The sequence below is a fragment of the Mugil cephalus genome, chromosome 6 (genome assembly GCF_022458985.1).
Source record: "Mugil cephalus isolate CIBA_MC_2020 chromosome 6, CIBA_Mcephalus_1.1, whole genome shotgun sequence".
Lineage (NCBI taxonomy): Eukaryota > Metazoa > Chordata > Actinopteri > Mugiliformes > Mugilidae > Mugil > Mugil cephalus.
The window spans coordinates 11,412,671-11,427,730 of NC_061775.1; the positions used below are offsets into that span (position 1 = coordinate 11,412,671).

General features: G+C 38.4%; 1 protein-coding gene across 1 annotated transcript in view; it reads right to left on the reverse strand.

Annotated features, from left to right (window-relative positions):
- Positions 1–15,060, reverse strand: part of LOC125008892 (gamma-aminobutyric acid receptor subunit gamma-3) — a 56,758-nt gene that overhangs the window by 19,778 nt on the left and 21,920 nt on the right. The window contains exon 4 of the mRNA XM_047586250.1: positions 3,044–3,264. Within this exon, the coding sequence (XP_047442206.1) occupies positions 3,044–3,264 (221 nt within the window). The remainder of the gene's footprint in view (positions 1–3,043; positions 3,265–15,060) is intronic.

Here is a 15,060-nt window from a genome sequence, read left to right on the forward strand (position 1 = left end):
GTGAGCGAATGTGACATCTTGATAAGTCCCGCCGCTCCGGCTCCATGTGAAGTACAGTACAACGGCGACGACGTATAAAAAAAGAAAACCCTGCACACACCTGATAGGGAACGTTCTGCTGCAATTATCTGACGCGGACGATGGGCGAAAGCCGTCTGCTGCGGGGTGTAATTATGAAGCCAGTATGTCATTGACCTTCAATTATAAACCAGTGAAAGCAAGCTAGTAACATTTCTTATCTCGCTGGGCAAAAGGAAGCGTCGAGGATGCCCTGACCTCTTTATACGTGATGAAATAGGCCGCGGCTACAAAATCAACCAATATGACATGAAAGGAAGTATGTTCATAAAAGATGAGCTGCATTTTTCTAAAATGGCTTTTCCCTCTCGGATAAATAGGCTGCGAGATAAAAGCTACGGCAAGAGAAATATTAAAAAGAAATAAATTATAAATTATACGCAGTAGTGAGCGCAGGAGATGGAAAAAGTATCTTACACTGTTTTGGTAGGACCTGTCATCCTCATTAAGGCATGGGACTGTGACAATACTTTACATGTGGGAGAGTTGCGGATATCACAAAATGTCATCTCTGTTTACTCCAGCTAAGCCAATGCACAATTAATACCAAAAGACATTTCACTGTCTTTCCTCTCATGCCATCGGCGGATATTACTCCTCAAAGTCTGCACGCTTCTGAATATTCAACAGGACTGCGCGAGGGAGTCGAGCCGGGCTTTGCTTGTGGCTTGACTTGCACATTGAGACGCAGCTGCTTCTTTGTCCTTGTGGGAATGTATGGGCTCCGTGTGAATTGTTAATTGTTCTGTGTAACCCCGGCCATAATCGTTCCATTTGGCCCAGGTCGCTAATATTTTACAACAGGAGACAAAACGACATGTGACAGTGCACTGAAATGAAAAGTCGCCCGAAAGAGAACCTGTTGTAAAAATTTGGATGTGGCATGAGTTAAAACACAAAGGCAGCATGAGAAAGAAAGAGGTCAGTCAAGAGATGCTTATTACTGAAGGAGCGGTTTATGGAGTGCTTCAATTACAAAGACTGATTAAGAGCAGAGGATGGCTGCCTTAGTAAATTGGTCTTAATGTTCAAGCAGTCAATTTCCACTTGTAATTGCTGATGACGGGGGCTAATTGCTTTTGTAATGCTCTGCTTGACCAGTGTTTGCATGGAGCCTTTCTGTGGGGGAGTTTACATGTTCTCCCCGTGTCTATGTGGGTTTTACTCCGGCTTCCTCCCACCCTCCAAAGACATGCTCGTTAGATTCATGGGTGATTCCAGATTGGTCGTAGGTCTGAGTGTGAATGGTTGTCTGTCTCTCTGTGTTAGCTGTGTGATGGACTGCCGACCTGTCCAGGGTGTACCCCACCTCCCAATGACAGCTGGGACAGGCTCCAGCCCTCCAGCTAACTGAAAAGGGGAAATCGTGAATGAAATGCTATACATAATTGCATTCAGAATGTAGCTGGAATCAAATCGCATCAGCCGAACCACATTTTCTTTTTTGCCTGGATTTAACTCAGGTGAAAAAGTGACACTGTGTGACAACTTTCTGAAGAAAGTCCCACAGGTTCACCTAACATCACCTCTTAAACCGACTCCAGTGCGCAGTCTGCTGTCTATATATATAGTCAGTGTTGGGAGTAATGTATTGCAAAAAATAATGCAATTACCGTAATGCATTACTTTTTGCTGTAACGCGGTAATGAAAGGGATTATAAAAAAAATTATTGTGATATTTTACCCACTACAAATGTCAGTGACATGCGTTACAGTGGATTTTAAACCTGAAATTAATTAAATTAATTATGTTGTGTGTTTTTAAACAAATTTGAGATTAGCAGAGGAGATAAAAAATCTCAGCAAATGTTAACTTCCTGTTAGTGGTACAGAACAGCTGACTGGGGAGAAGACGAGGTGGACTCTACATTTGCGAGATGAACACATGCTCATTATCTTCAGTTCATCAGAGAAAAGGAATAGAACTTTATAGTTAAGTTCACTTTGTGTGCGTAACCAAAAGATTCCTGTCTTTCGTGAAATAGCACATGTAACTTAACAAAACACCTAGCGTGGTGCCAGCTTTCTTTTAGGTGTTTGGTTACAATATGCAGTAGTAGCCTCTAGCAATATTGATTTCAATGTGAATACACCTAAATTTACAGTACCTCTATCACAATATGTGTTGCACCATGAGCCATAGCTGCGGCCATTATACTGCACTGTCGTTGGCATCAAGCTTAGCTCAATCATTATGTCATTCCAAATCACCTTCCACTGCATGTGTAAATGAGATACACTATATGCAATAAGATCTAGTGAGAACGCAAAATCCATATTTCCAGTTGTTTTGGTGGAAGTAACTTAAAAGTAATGCCAAAGTAAGGTGATGCCTTAAAATTCAAAGACAGTCATATTTTAACGTAACTAATTACAGTAACAAGTAATAAGTAATTACACTTTTGAAGTCACTTTCTCAACACTGAATATAGTTGTTTCAGAAAGTATTCAAGGTTCACTTTTAATGTTTTTAGACGGACACAATAGCAATTCTTCCTCAATAACCTACACACTTCAATATTTGCTTTTCACAAAGACGTTGCCCTTTAACAATAAAAACTCTTATTCCAATAAAAATTTAAATGGTTTTGTAAAAACACCCTTATGCGTTTCAGCACAGAGAGGATGGGTTTTCACATATGAGGGTAGCTAGGAGGGTGACTAAGAACCCAGTCGTCACTCTTCAGAGGGGGTATACGGTAGAAGAGCTAGGCAGGCATGCCAAAATGGATTTAAAGGACTCAAACGGTGTGAAAAAAAAATCTCCGGTCTGATCTGATGAAAAGTTCAACTCCTACAGCGGAAGTCCATGCGTCGTATCTGGTGGACACCAGGTTCTGCTCACCTGCTGAGACCATCAATAGAGTAAAGCATGGCGGAAGAAGCAACATGCTATGGGGTCACTATCATCCCACAGCATGAAATCAGCACAGCAGATACGGTATATAGGTGTTGATGTCTTTACCTTAAGGTGTAGAGTATCTTCCCATCGTTCCATATCCTGAGCAGTTGGTTAGGCATTGTAATCCAGTGGGAATCTGCATTCTTGGAGTTTCTGAAGATGGTGTCAGGTAACCAAATAAGTCCAACCATATTGCTGTTCAGAGTCAGTATTTTCATAGTGCTGTTGTATCTGAGGCGGCTGTCTGTCCATGTCTGGGCGAAGATGATGTCAATTTGGTATTCCTAAAAACATGAAAACAAAATCAATTTAAGTGGCAATTCATTTCATGTCATTTCATTAAAACAAATAAAAAACACAGATCACAAATGTTGTTCTGTGACGATGGAGAGAAAAAAGGACGTACCGGCAAATCAAGAGTATTGTTTTTCTTTTCAGAAGGATCATGTGTTTCAGAAACACATCTGTGTGTGCCATCTATCATTCATCAGCTTCACCAGCAGGAGCATTTATCATTTTACTTCTTTGGTTGCCTGTCTGTCGATTACAGCCCTCACCTGGCACCTCCCAGTGATCAGCACCGTGTTTAAATGCCACCTCTCCAAGGCTGCGGCTCAGCATGACAGCAGCTCTCAGCATTTGTTAACAGAAATCAAAATGAGAACTTTTCCATTTAAATATGGAGATAGTAAAGTAACTTAACGACATTGACTCCGGAGGCAACTGATCTTTTAATTATGATATTTTCTCTAATGAAATATTTCCATGATAATTAATTTAATTGTTCAACTCAAGTTCTAGTCCCTTGATTATGTTATCATCAGTATATAGTTTAGTTAATTATAAGCTCATCTTTCCATTGACCCTGATCCTGTTAGGAGTCAAAGCTTTTTTTAAAAAAAAAAATTTTCATCATGGCTGGAAAATGATATGGGAGGTATTAAATTAATTTGGATATTCATATCCTGCTTGATTTGGACATTATTCAATAAGAACAAGATATTTCTTTCATAATTAACTTAGCCTCCAGATTTTTACTTTAATTTTGATCTTTTTATTTCTTGCATTAAATGATTTCTCCAGCACATTTGGTCTAAATTAAGCCTGCTTTAAAATTAGTTAAGGAAATGAATTGTTTTGCAGCTACAGTTATATTAAAATCGTGCCTTGCAGTTTTCTTTTAACGGTTTCCTGTAACATATTATACTTGGATGGGCACTCGGATGAGCAAAAAACAGAAAACTGAAACCGACACAACACAACTGATGTTTTCAAAACTAGTTAGCACTGTTCACTGGACAATAACTAGGTGTAAGTTCATCATGCATGTATGTTTCTCAGTCAGTTTTTGATGATCGAGATGATCTACTCATGTTCTCTGAGCCCCTGAGCCCCAGCTCCTGTATCACACGCGAATGAGTGAAGTGCTGACTGAAAGATAACGTCTTCTGCCTCCATTTATCCTCTTTACTGAAACATGTTGGATTCATGTTAATGTGTATATAAAAAAACTTTAATTTATGGGGGGAAATTAAATTTTATATACACATATATATATATATATATATATATATAAATGTCTAATCCATCAAAATTCAGCCACCCCCCTTCAGTACCCCCTGTTTAATGACCTATGCACTAAAACAAAGGCAAAGGTTATAATGCTCTTATCTTACAGTTATAGCTTGAAATCAAATTGAGTCGCATCTGGCCCCTGAACTAAAGCGAGTTGACACCCCTGGTATAAAAGGTGCTGGAACACAACACATGTGTTGGCCTGAGTGATGTTTTTTGTTTATTTCTTGGTCTCCTGGGAAAAGAAGAAGGTTAATGTTCGAGAAGGATTTCCCCTCTAACTGGACTCATTCAGGTGTATTTTTGTCATTATTGTGATTTGTCTAAAGAAATGCTTGTTTTCTGAAAACACAACGCTCACAGTGCTGCTCCCTGCTTCCTTCCACATAACTCCCCACCGTCAAATGTGGCACGTTTACGCAGTGAACACCTCATAATACCCAGAAAGTCTCTCCCAATGTCCACTGTCATCTGCTCACCCTTTCACCGGCGACTAGAGCATAGGGAGTCTATCCTGCCTTTATTCAGGGCTATGTAGTACAGTTGTAATAAAAATGATCGCCTGGTCTAACATTCAGTTGGTCCTGCTCATGTTGCAAAAATAGCCCTGACTTACCAAGGAATGGACTCTAAAAATCCTCAGCGAGTGCTTCGTGGAATCACCAAAAAATCTCCTTGGCAACAGTTGAGTTCTTTGCCTCAGCTGTGGTGACAATGCAGACACAGATATACAGTATAAAGACATTAATGATAGTCTGCCCTCCTCCAGGAAGCTGCACCTTTTCATACTGCTGCATTTGACCTTTTACCCATTCTCGGCACCGCTTTGAGTAACTCACCAATTAAAATGAAGTCTATAATCAAGAGAACCACTGGGTGCTCATGACCTTTAATTGTGCGGTGCTCTGGAGATTTAGGGAAAAAAAACGGAACATTATCCAGGATTTAATGACCAGTGAATGAAAAGTGCTGCAAATCAAATAAACAGGACTAATATGAGGCTGAAGCAATCACATCTGGAAATACTGCGCTGCAGATGGGTGGAAAGTAAATCACAACTCATCAAAACGTTGGGTTTTGTAGCGTCTTATGTAACGTCACGTTAGAAGGTAATTATAACTATGCTGAAAGAATATTGATTCCACTTTCCCTTCCCTGTCTCCAGACACTACAGTAGACTCTCCTGTGAAATTTGGTCTTTCACCTCATTTGCTTTGAAGGTACTGCTATATTGAGGATGCTGATGTAGAAGTATGAGGCATACTCACACTTAAAGGCACTGCTGAAAAGTGTTATGTTAATTCCATTCAAACTGAAGTAAAGAGCAAATTATAATCTGGGACACGGGAACATGATCTGTCACAATAACAAGCATGAAAAAAGCTTCATGGTGCTATGTAGATAGTGTAATGTACAGTATGGGAAATGCTCTCTCCCATGTCAGTATGACAGATGTCTATAAAATTTATTTCCTAGGTCAGTATGACCTCCAACTCACCCAACACCTTTGGAGTGAACTGGAATATCAGCTGTGCACCAGGTGTTTGCTAATGCTCTGTTGGCTGAATAGGACCTGTGATGAATCTCTGCAGCCAAGTTCCAAACTCGCGCATTAAATTTCCCCTTCGGTCCATAGTTAGCACAGTTTATCACGATCCACAATTAGATTTCTCGGTGACATTGCCCTCTAGTGGCCAGGAAGAAGAAGTGAGTTGACAAAGTTGGGAGGGTGGATAGAGGGGTCAACTAAACACCGGACAGATTTAGTTGTTTCCGCTTTTAATCTGCATTGTAGCTGCCATCAGAGGCAGTTTAAATCGTTTAAGTTCATAAAATCACTTGAGTTAATATAATAATTTGTTTGATTACAAATATTTTTGTTTGCCTGCGAATGAAGATAATTACAATTAAGATTGCTTTATGGTACTAAATCCAAGCAGAACCAATGTTCTGTCTCTATGGAGAATCAGATAACTATTATCTGCTTTATGAAGACTTTTAACCCATCACGTCTGTTTATTTCTCTCCTCTCCCAATGTTGTCTACTAGTGCATGCCTACAATGTGATGTGATGTTTCACTTATGATTCATGAGTTAACACATTTATTTATTTATTTATTTATGTGTATTAAATTGTCACATGGCATACATTTACCTTATCTTATCTTATCTTATCTTATCTTATCTTATCTTATCTTATCTTATCTTATCTTATCTTATCTTATCTTATCTTATGCATTAAAGCAGTGATGACCTGGGAAAGTGAAATATTTAATTTAATCATTTATCATTGCTCTACTGTCTAACGGATGTTAAGTTGGGTCACAATGAACAGATTTACTCTTATTTCCACATCAGTTTTTTAAATCACGTGGACAAATGAGAATATTACTCACTATTGGCTTAATGTCGACTCTGATGTGTGAGGAATTATTCTGCCACTGCTGCCAGTTATTTAAAATGACCAGAATACAAATCAGACAACCACTGGGCTGTGTAATGGCTCAGGAAGGAACACAGGGCTGAAATGTGAGGCAGCCTGGCAGAAGACACCTAACCGAGATGACACTGCTGCTCTTTGCCGTGGAACAGCTTTTCATTTATATGATAGGAAAGCAGAGGCTTATTCCACCAACTTTGCTTCCCCTTTATGCAAATTAGAAATTATTAATGACTTTTTTTTAATATGAAAAAAAACACAATGTGTCTTCCACACGATTGTGCCTGAGCCGAGTTGGATACGTCTCATCTCCAAAGCCATAAAGAATCAGGACACTAGTAAAATGTGCCCATAAAAATGTGTTTCTGAAACAATGTGACAGTAACTAAGAAACTCTGTATATATATACAGAGTTATGTATATATATATAATTATATAAACAGAGCATGCTTGGAGATAACTCAGCAACTGTGAATAATTTCAAAACTACTACCAATAATTTGCATCATTGTGCTCTTAGTGTCATGTGCTCATTGTACGACATACAGATGCAATACTATAACTCACAGAAAGCTAGACTGAGCTAGTTGTAAACTTGTAGTAAATGTAGACAGTCACTGTGTGTATTCACATCCAAAAAGCAGTGATAGAACAACATAGAAGTACATTTTTAAAAGCCTCTTTTTTGGTGTTCATGTGTGTCTTTTTTCAGTACTTTTGTAATAACTCGATCACTCTTCTTTTCAGCTCTCCTACTGACTGACCAGAAACGCCTTTAGGACTAGCTCTCTAAATTTCTTTCTTTCTGTTTTTTTTTCCAAAGAGGTATTTCTTCTTGTTTCTCTGCATTTCAAGGTAAGAAATAAATCACATTCAGGGAATGAAACAGCATTTAGACATTGACTTATAATAAAAACGAATGTGCTAAATCTGTACTGCATTAAAAGTTATGCAGTTTATTTACTGTATCATCAGTCCAGTCTGTCTCGTGCTTTCAGACATCTTCTCATGCTCCTTTGCTGACTTGAAGTCACTCCTTGCCTCCTCATTAGAGGCGGCAAAAGGTCCCACACAAGGAAGAGGCAAACTATCATCCACCTGGGGAGACCTGCTGCTCTACTATGCTGAGGATGGAAATCTCAATAATTCACAATTAGATTAAATTTTGATTCAGGGCGTCATGATGTCACAAAACCCAGGGTGATCCTTAGTGATACAGCTTGTGACACAGTGTATGGGTCAAACACCGTGCGCACCTTCCCTTTGAAACCAAATTAGAGAGTAAGCAAGGTGGAAACCGCCAGAGTTTTGCTCACGTAGTCTAAAGACATGTAGGTCAGATGGTTTGGAAGCTACACCGCCTATAGGGTGTAGCTCACCTCTCACAAAGTGCATGCTGTGAAAAGGTTGAGCTCTTCCCCATCCTGCTCACGATACTGAAAATGGATGGAGTTTGTTAACAGCATGCTCCGCTACCCTCAGTGTACCTTAATGCTTCTCCCGTATTGTTTACTGTTGTTGTGTATTATTCATGTTTCACATTTCAGTGCACTTCATTAAGCCTTAACAGATGCGTCTAACGTGAGAAGGTCTCTTTAATGTCAGAGCAGCAAAAACCACCAGGAAAGCAGAGATAACAAAACCCTCGTCCAGGTTTCACAACTGCTACAGTTTTACACAAAAGTTTGGGTGACTCTGTCCTGGTCCCTTTTCAGAAATTGATTTAACATGCATTAGTAATAAAAACTAAATTAATTAACTATGGTTAGGGTTAATTCATTCATAAGTGTTTCCATAACATTATAATTGTATTATACGAATTATCAGTTTACCATTCTTTACTTTTTTACTTATTCATTCATAACTTTTTAAATATTTAAGTATTTACGAGTTACTAGTACACATGTACTAATAGTTATTGAGTGTGTTACTAAAGGTGGTTTATAAAAATGTATTTTTACCAAAATTCATGACTAATTCAGGTCATTATAAAACATTTAGTGTTTGGTAGTAAACCTTGCCTTGCCGTGTAAAGCCTTTACAGATTCAATCTTTTCAACAGAAAACAAGACTGACTGAGTCAGAGAAAGCAGAGTTATCTATTTCACCTGTACACTTGACAAAAAAAATAAGAAAAACTTCTGCAATCTCACAAAATAAAACTTTTTTTGTAAAAGTAAGGGCCATTCATCAACATAATGAAATTACAGACTGGCTAATTGGTGCCTACAAGGAAGGAAAAGGGTTTAAAAATATATATTAAAATGCCTCCAGCTTGAAACATTGACTGTCCAAAATGTTACTAAATGACACTGATGCACCTTTTCTGAGTCGAATGGAGATATAAAACATTTCTTGAACTACTTAATGAAATGCAAGCTGAAGCTGCTCTAAAACTAAGGCCTATATCATTCCAACTGAGCCCTGAAAATTAGCATCTTGTAAGTTACAAATAAATGAAATAGGAAATGTTGTTTTGGAATTCGCCAACGTCTCCTTTTCTATTATTACGGCCAAGTAAAGTTCCTTTTAAAGACTGCGTCATGTTCAGTCAGGAGGAAAAGTCCAGAAGCTAAAATGAACAACCCTGGGATCTCTAGATGAGAGACATGTTGTGAAATTTTGAAATAAATTAAACATTCTTGTCCTCCCTGTCGCCAGGCCACGGACAGATTTGAAAAATTTACATTCAAATTTTCCTCACTGGTACGCTCATGAATTAAACATGCGGGAGAAATAACAAGAACAACGCAACAATTTAAGAAGGGACAACTTTTTTTTAAGTGTCATGTTTTGATGTGATGCTTTGATATTCACTTCAATACGCAACAAAATGTGTGGTTTGCAAAAAGGAGATGAGACGTTCACATGCAGCTGTAAACCGACTGTACTCAGATCAAATATGAATAGTGTATTTGTCTATCTCTAGAACCCAATGTACTGCAGTCAGGCACCAATCTATCCTTCTCAAAACTTAAACATTTTACCTTTGCAGTGTGTAGGTAATGCTAAAAAAACAAAACAAAAAAACAACATCAAGTACTGTGGGCCCATGCTAAATCAAACCTCAATATAGTGATAGTTCAATGTGTTCCTTTCTTGATAGGAATCAGAGCAGTGCTAAATTGGTTCTGCAGGTGAGGTGCTGTGTGTAAAAGCCACGGAGGACGCACCACACGGCGGCCACGCAGGTACCATGAAAGCTATGAACAGCGTTAAAACAGGAAAGGTATTTTTGTGAATTCATTACATGCTGGCTGAACCGAGCACAGAGCAGCACATTAATATTCCACTGAGGTTTGTTCCGTTTGTGGCGTTACCAAGAGCCTCATTATATGATCCTCATGCTGATGACTTCATTACCCAAATCTTCCAGCCAGAAAAAATCAAAAAATTAGATGCAGCACTCGGCCTTATTAAGTGAGAACACACTTTTTACATTTCCTTACCGCGAGTCATCCCCGTAACTGCACTGTACCAGCTCACCGAGCTAATGTAAATAGATACGTTTGTGGTGAATGAAATTATCAAGGTCATTAGCAACAGAGCAGATGTGAGCCAAACAATTACAGTAGGCTGCAAAATCCAGGAACATTTAAATGAATATCGTGCTGGGAGCTAGGGAAGACAGCGGAAGACAAGATGTTGCAGCGGTCCTGCCAGCAGCTCACTTACGCAACGTGAAATGAACTGGCACGAATATTGTATTTCATTGGGCATCCTGTGTGTGTGTGTGTGTATGTGTGTGTGAGAGAGAGTCTGTGAGTGGGCAACTGTCTCCTCAGGGAGAGAATAGCATCACTGACCCCACTGGCACCGGCTTTTCTTTTGGCAGGAATTCCTAGATTACATGGGGTTGCCTTGGACACTGTATGGCCCACAAGTATAAAAATTAGTTGTGCATAATTACAAAGATGTTGTCCCCTCCAGCTGAACATGTTGCTTATTGTTCATTAAAACATAGCTCTTCATATTGTTTATTTTGATTTTTTTCTTTGTCAGCATTTTCAAATTAAGCAGATTTTTTCTAACTTTTACTATGTATTATATTTTATCCCAACCTGCACGTCTGACCATCTTAAGCTTGGTTAATGATCAACACGACTAAGTGGCATCAGTGCACTTCTTGCCTTATCTAGGCACCTTGGATCTCCATGATCATTCACTCACATTCAATCTCCTCTGCCTGTGGCTCTCAGCATTTAAAGACGGACGCTGCCTATTCACAGGACATTTTGTTTGGATGCCACCTGACGTTACAGAGAATACTTCAACGCATAAAAGAATATAAAAAAATAAAATAAAATATAGAACTGCTTACTCCCACCTGATTGTCCCTTTATTTTATTACCTTGTTTCATACTTGCGATGCTTTATGCTTTGCGGTTTTTGTAAGGGGAGCTTGAGAGCTTTGAAATAAAATGTATCATGATTATAATCAGTAGCGGCTGGTGGTGAAATTTGGTGGGTGGGCTAACAAATGCATAGTACCGATTAAATAGTTCACACAGCAGCGAAATAAACATCGCCTAACAATTACAGCTACACTATACTTTTTTAGTGCTCTGCATCAGAGGTTCTTCTCATCTGGTCTGGGTTCAGGATCCACCATCACCCCTTAATGACAAGCTGATATATAATCACACACACAAAAAACAAATGCAATGATAAACCGAAACAATACTAGAGAGGGAACTATTCCCTTTTACACTCAATTAGCTGCATTTTAATTAAAACCAGAACACTTCACTTCAGTAACTTCAGTCTTTTTTAACAGACTCAACAGTGCGCCCATGCACAAACACCAAATAAAAAAAATCCACCTACTGAGATTATATTATCAAAAAATGAAAAAACTCAAATTATGGAGCTTTCGCTGAGAATCCTCATTTACAGAATCTATGACAACCAATATTGTACTTTGGGGGAAAAAATAACAAAAACTAAATTTCCAGTGGGATTCTCACCAGATGTGCTTTTGCACCTCCCATGTGGTAGCCAATGTCACTGACCACTGTATCATCTAACCCAGGGGTCGGCAACCCGCGGCTGCCTCAGAATAGCGGCAACTACCACCTGTCAGTGAACGAGCGAGAGCTACACAACAACTGAATGACACTGAACGCCACACCACACTCACGGTTGTAACATCAAACAACCAAAAAAACACTGAACTCCCACAGTGCATTGCAGCGCATTTACTAGTTGCTATCGAGTATTTAATTCAAATGTTTTTTAATTTAGTGCGTTAGTTTTTTAAATATAATTCGAAATTTGAATTGATGATGATCTTTTAACATTAAAATAAAACGTATTTAATTTTTTGTCGCTCAAAATATACGTCACAACTGCCGACGTGCGACAGGCCCAGCCCGCTGTTTATCGGACTTTTCGACCCCAGGTAAGCCAACCACGGATAAATCCCTGTTATGTTACATAAATGCAATTTCGTTTTCTCTGTAGCAGTTATTTCATTTAATAAATGCAACACACTATAGGCCTAGCATAGAGGTGAAAACGATATACGCAGTGTTATCTTCATTTTAGATGTCAAAGGGGTTTTGTGGCTCCCAGTGTTTTCTTTTCTGTGGGAAACGGATCCAAATGGCTCTTTGAGTGTTGAAGGACCCCTGATCTAACCATATGTCTCCCAAAACTGAATCTGCATTTTTCCGGTGTGATTTACACTCCAAAAAACCTGTAGGACAACAAAAAAGTGAATTCTTGGGTAGACTTGCCGTTAGCCAGTCCTTTCTTCCAAACCAAGAAACACAAAAACATACTTAACTTCCAGTTTTTTTCTTCACACTGACATTGACGTCGGCCATAGCTGAACTTCTTCTCCCTCCTCTCACTCTAGTACCAGCAGCACTTGTCACCAATGGCCAGCGGCCTGAGGGCTGACTGGATTTAGCCCAAATGATCAGAGAATGACGAGTGGTGTGACATGAATAGAATGAATAGAGATATTCTTTGTTTTTCTTTTTACTATTTGGTCGCTATTGATTCCACCAAAACATAAAACAATCCATTGTAAGTAGTTGTTAGCTAGGGAGGGCTCAGCCTGTTTGCCCATTTATACCAGCCGTCCCTGATTATAATTATTATGAATGCATGCTAGTAGCTTGCGCTATCTGCAGGGTGGAACCACTGTTCAAGCATGGACTTCAACCAGTCACCTCTGGCTTAGCAACATGATGCAGAATTCCAGTGAGACGCTGAGAGAGACTAGATTAGTGAGTAGTGAGCCAGGCTAGCATAAAATGGTAATGTCAGCATCTGTTCTCTTTCAAAAAACCAAAAGTACAGTTTGAAAACACTTTACATACAGCGCAAATCACAACCTTGTGTTGCTTTATAGTTTGTTCTTAAGTAAGGAACAGTCAGGAACAAACCATAAAAGCTCACTCGGAAGTTAAGTCCAGCTTTTTCAGAGGTTGAAGGTTTGTGGTTGAAAATTGGAGGTTGAAGCTTAGAGGTTGAACTGTTTGAGGTTGTATCTTTGAGGTTGACATTTTGATGTTGATTTTTTTATGTAAACTACATTTACCTAGCAATTATATTCAAACTCTGATGGCACAGAAAAACTTCCATAACAATTAATTAAATTGTCAATGTAAATACTGTTTAATACTTTCCGTTAACGTTAAACTGAGTAATATCTATTACACAATTTCACGAATGCAATAGTACTCTCCGAAGCTCCATCAGTCGTGTTGGTGGCATTGGCTGATCTGTCTTATTTGCCGGTGTCGTCTCATGATCAATGGAGCGTAACCTGATTGGCTAGACGTTGGATGAATAGAGACAGGGATCGATTGCTTCTCCCTGCTCACCCGGGAGTTAAGTCCAGCTTTTTTAGAGGTTGAAAGTTGGAGGTTGAAGGTTTGTGGTTAAAAGTTGGAGGTTGAAGTTTAGAGGTTGAACTGTTTGAGGTTGTATCTTTAAGGTTGAAATTTTGAGGTAGATTTTTTTTATGTTAAATTTTATTATGTTGATATTTTTTATTGTTGAATTTTATGAGGTTGAACTTTTTTTTTTATGTTGATTTTTTTATGTAAACTACATTTACCTAACAATTTATATTCAAACTCTGATGGCATAGAAAAACTTCCATAAGGGAACGTTTTTAAACCTGGTGTGAAAGGAGTTTTTTGCCATTACACCCAGGGGGCAGTAATGAGCTCATTACATCTTTCTGACACACAAAGACGTAACCAATGTGAGGTAAAGAAATCGCTACACTTGTTTGCTCTTTTGAGAAAAACATGAAGTTTTGGACAATCTGTGTTTAATATCATTTAATATCAGATAATTTCAAATCTATTATGTATCACTTTGTATGTCGTCAATCAGAATGGGTGAAACATTTTACGAATAATTTTATCTACATTAACTCTGTACATCATTTGCAAAAGGTCAAAAGTTTGGCATAAAACTTGCGTATATATATATATATATATATACATATATATATATATATATATATATATATATATATATATATATATATATATATATATATATATATATATATATATGCACTATGCTTTTCTGGCAATTTAGCAATTTAGCAAACTCTCAGATGATGTTTTAGTTAATAAGCTCATAAAACTGCTGATAAGGAGCCTAAGCCAAATCTTTCATGAGGCGGTAAAAACTCACTTAGCCATCACATCCAGGCTGTAATTAAATCCACGACTTTGACCCCTAAACATGGTTGAATTCCCAGCCTTTCTATATCCATGTGGGCCAAAGTTAAATTATACACTTCAAAATACTCACTTTAATCGATGCAGAAAGAATGAATGAATAAACTAGTTGTGTGTAATGTCCAGCCAGTACGTGCAAATTGTGTGTCTAAATGTGCAGATGGTGTGCATGGCCGACAGTCTGAATGCACTGCCACCCATTTATAAAGTGGAGTCTGTTAGCTGAAGTCTATATTAAAGTTGATAACAAAAAAAACAAAAAAAAAAATGGACATGGAAATTCCATTGTGTTTGTGGGACAGAGGGCTCTTGGTGCTTTAATTATCTCTTACATGTTCTAGTCCTCGGCCTGT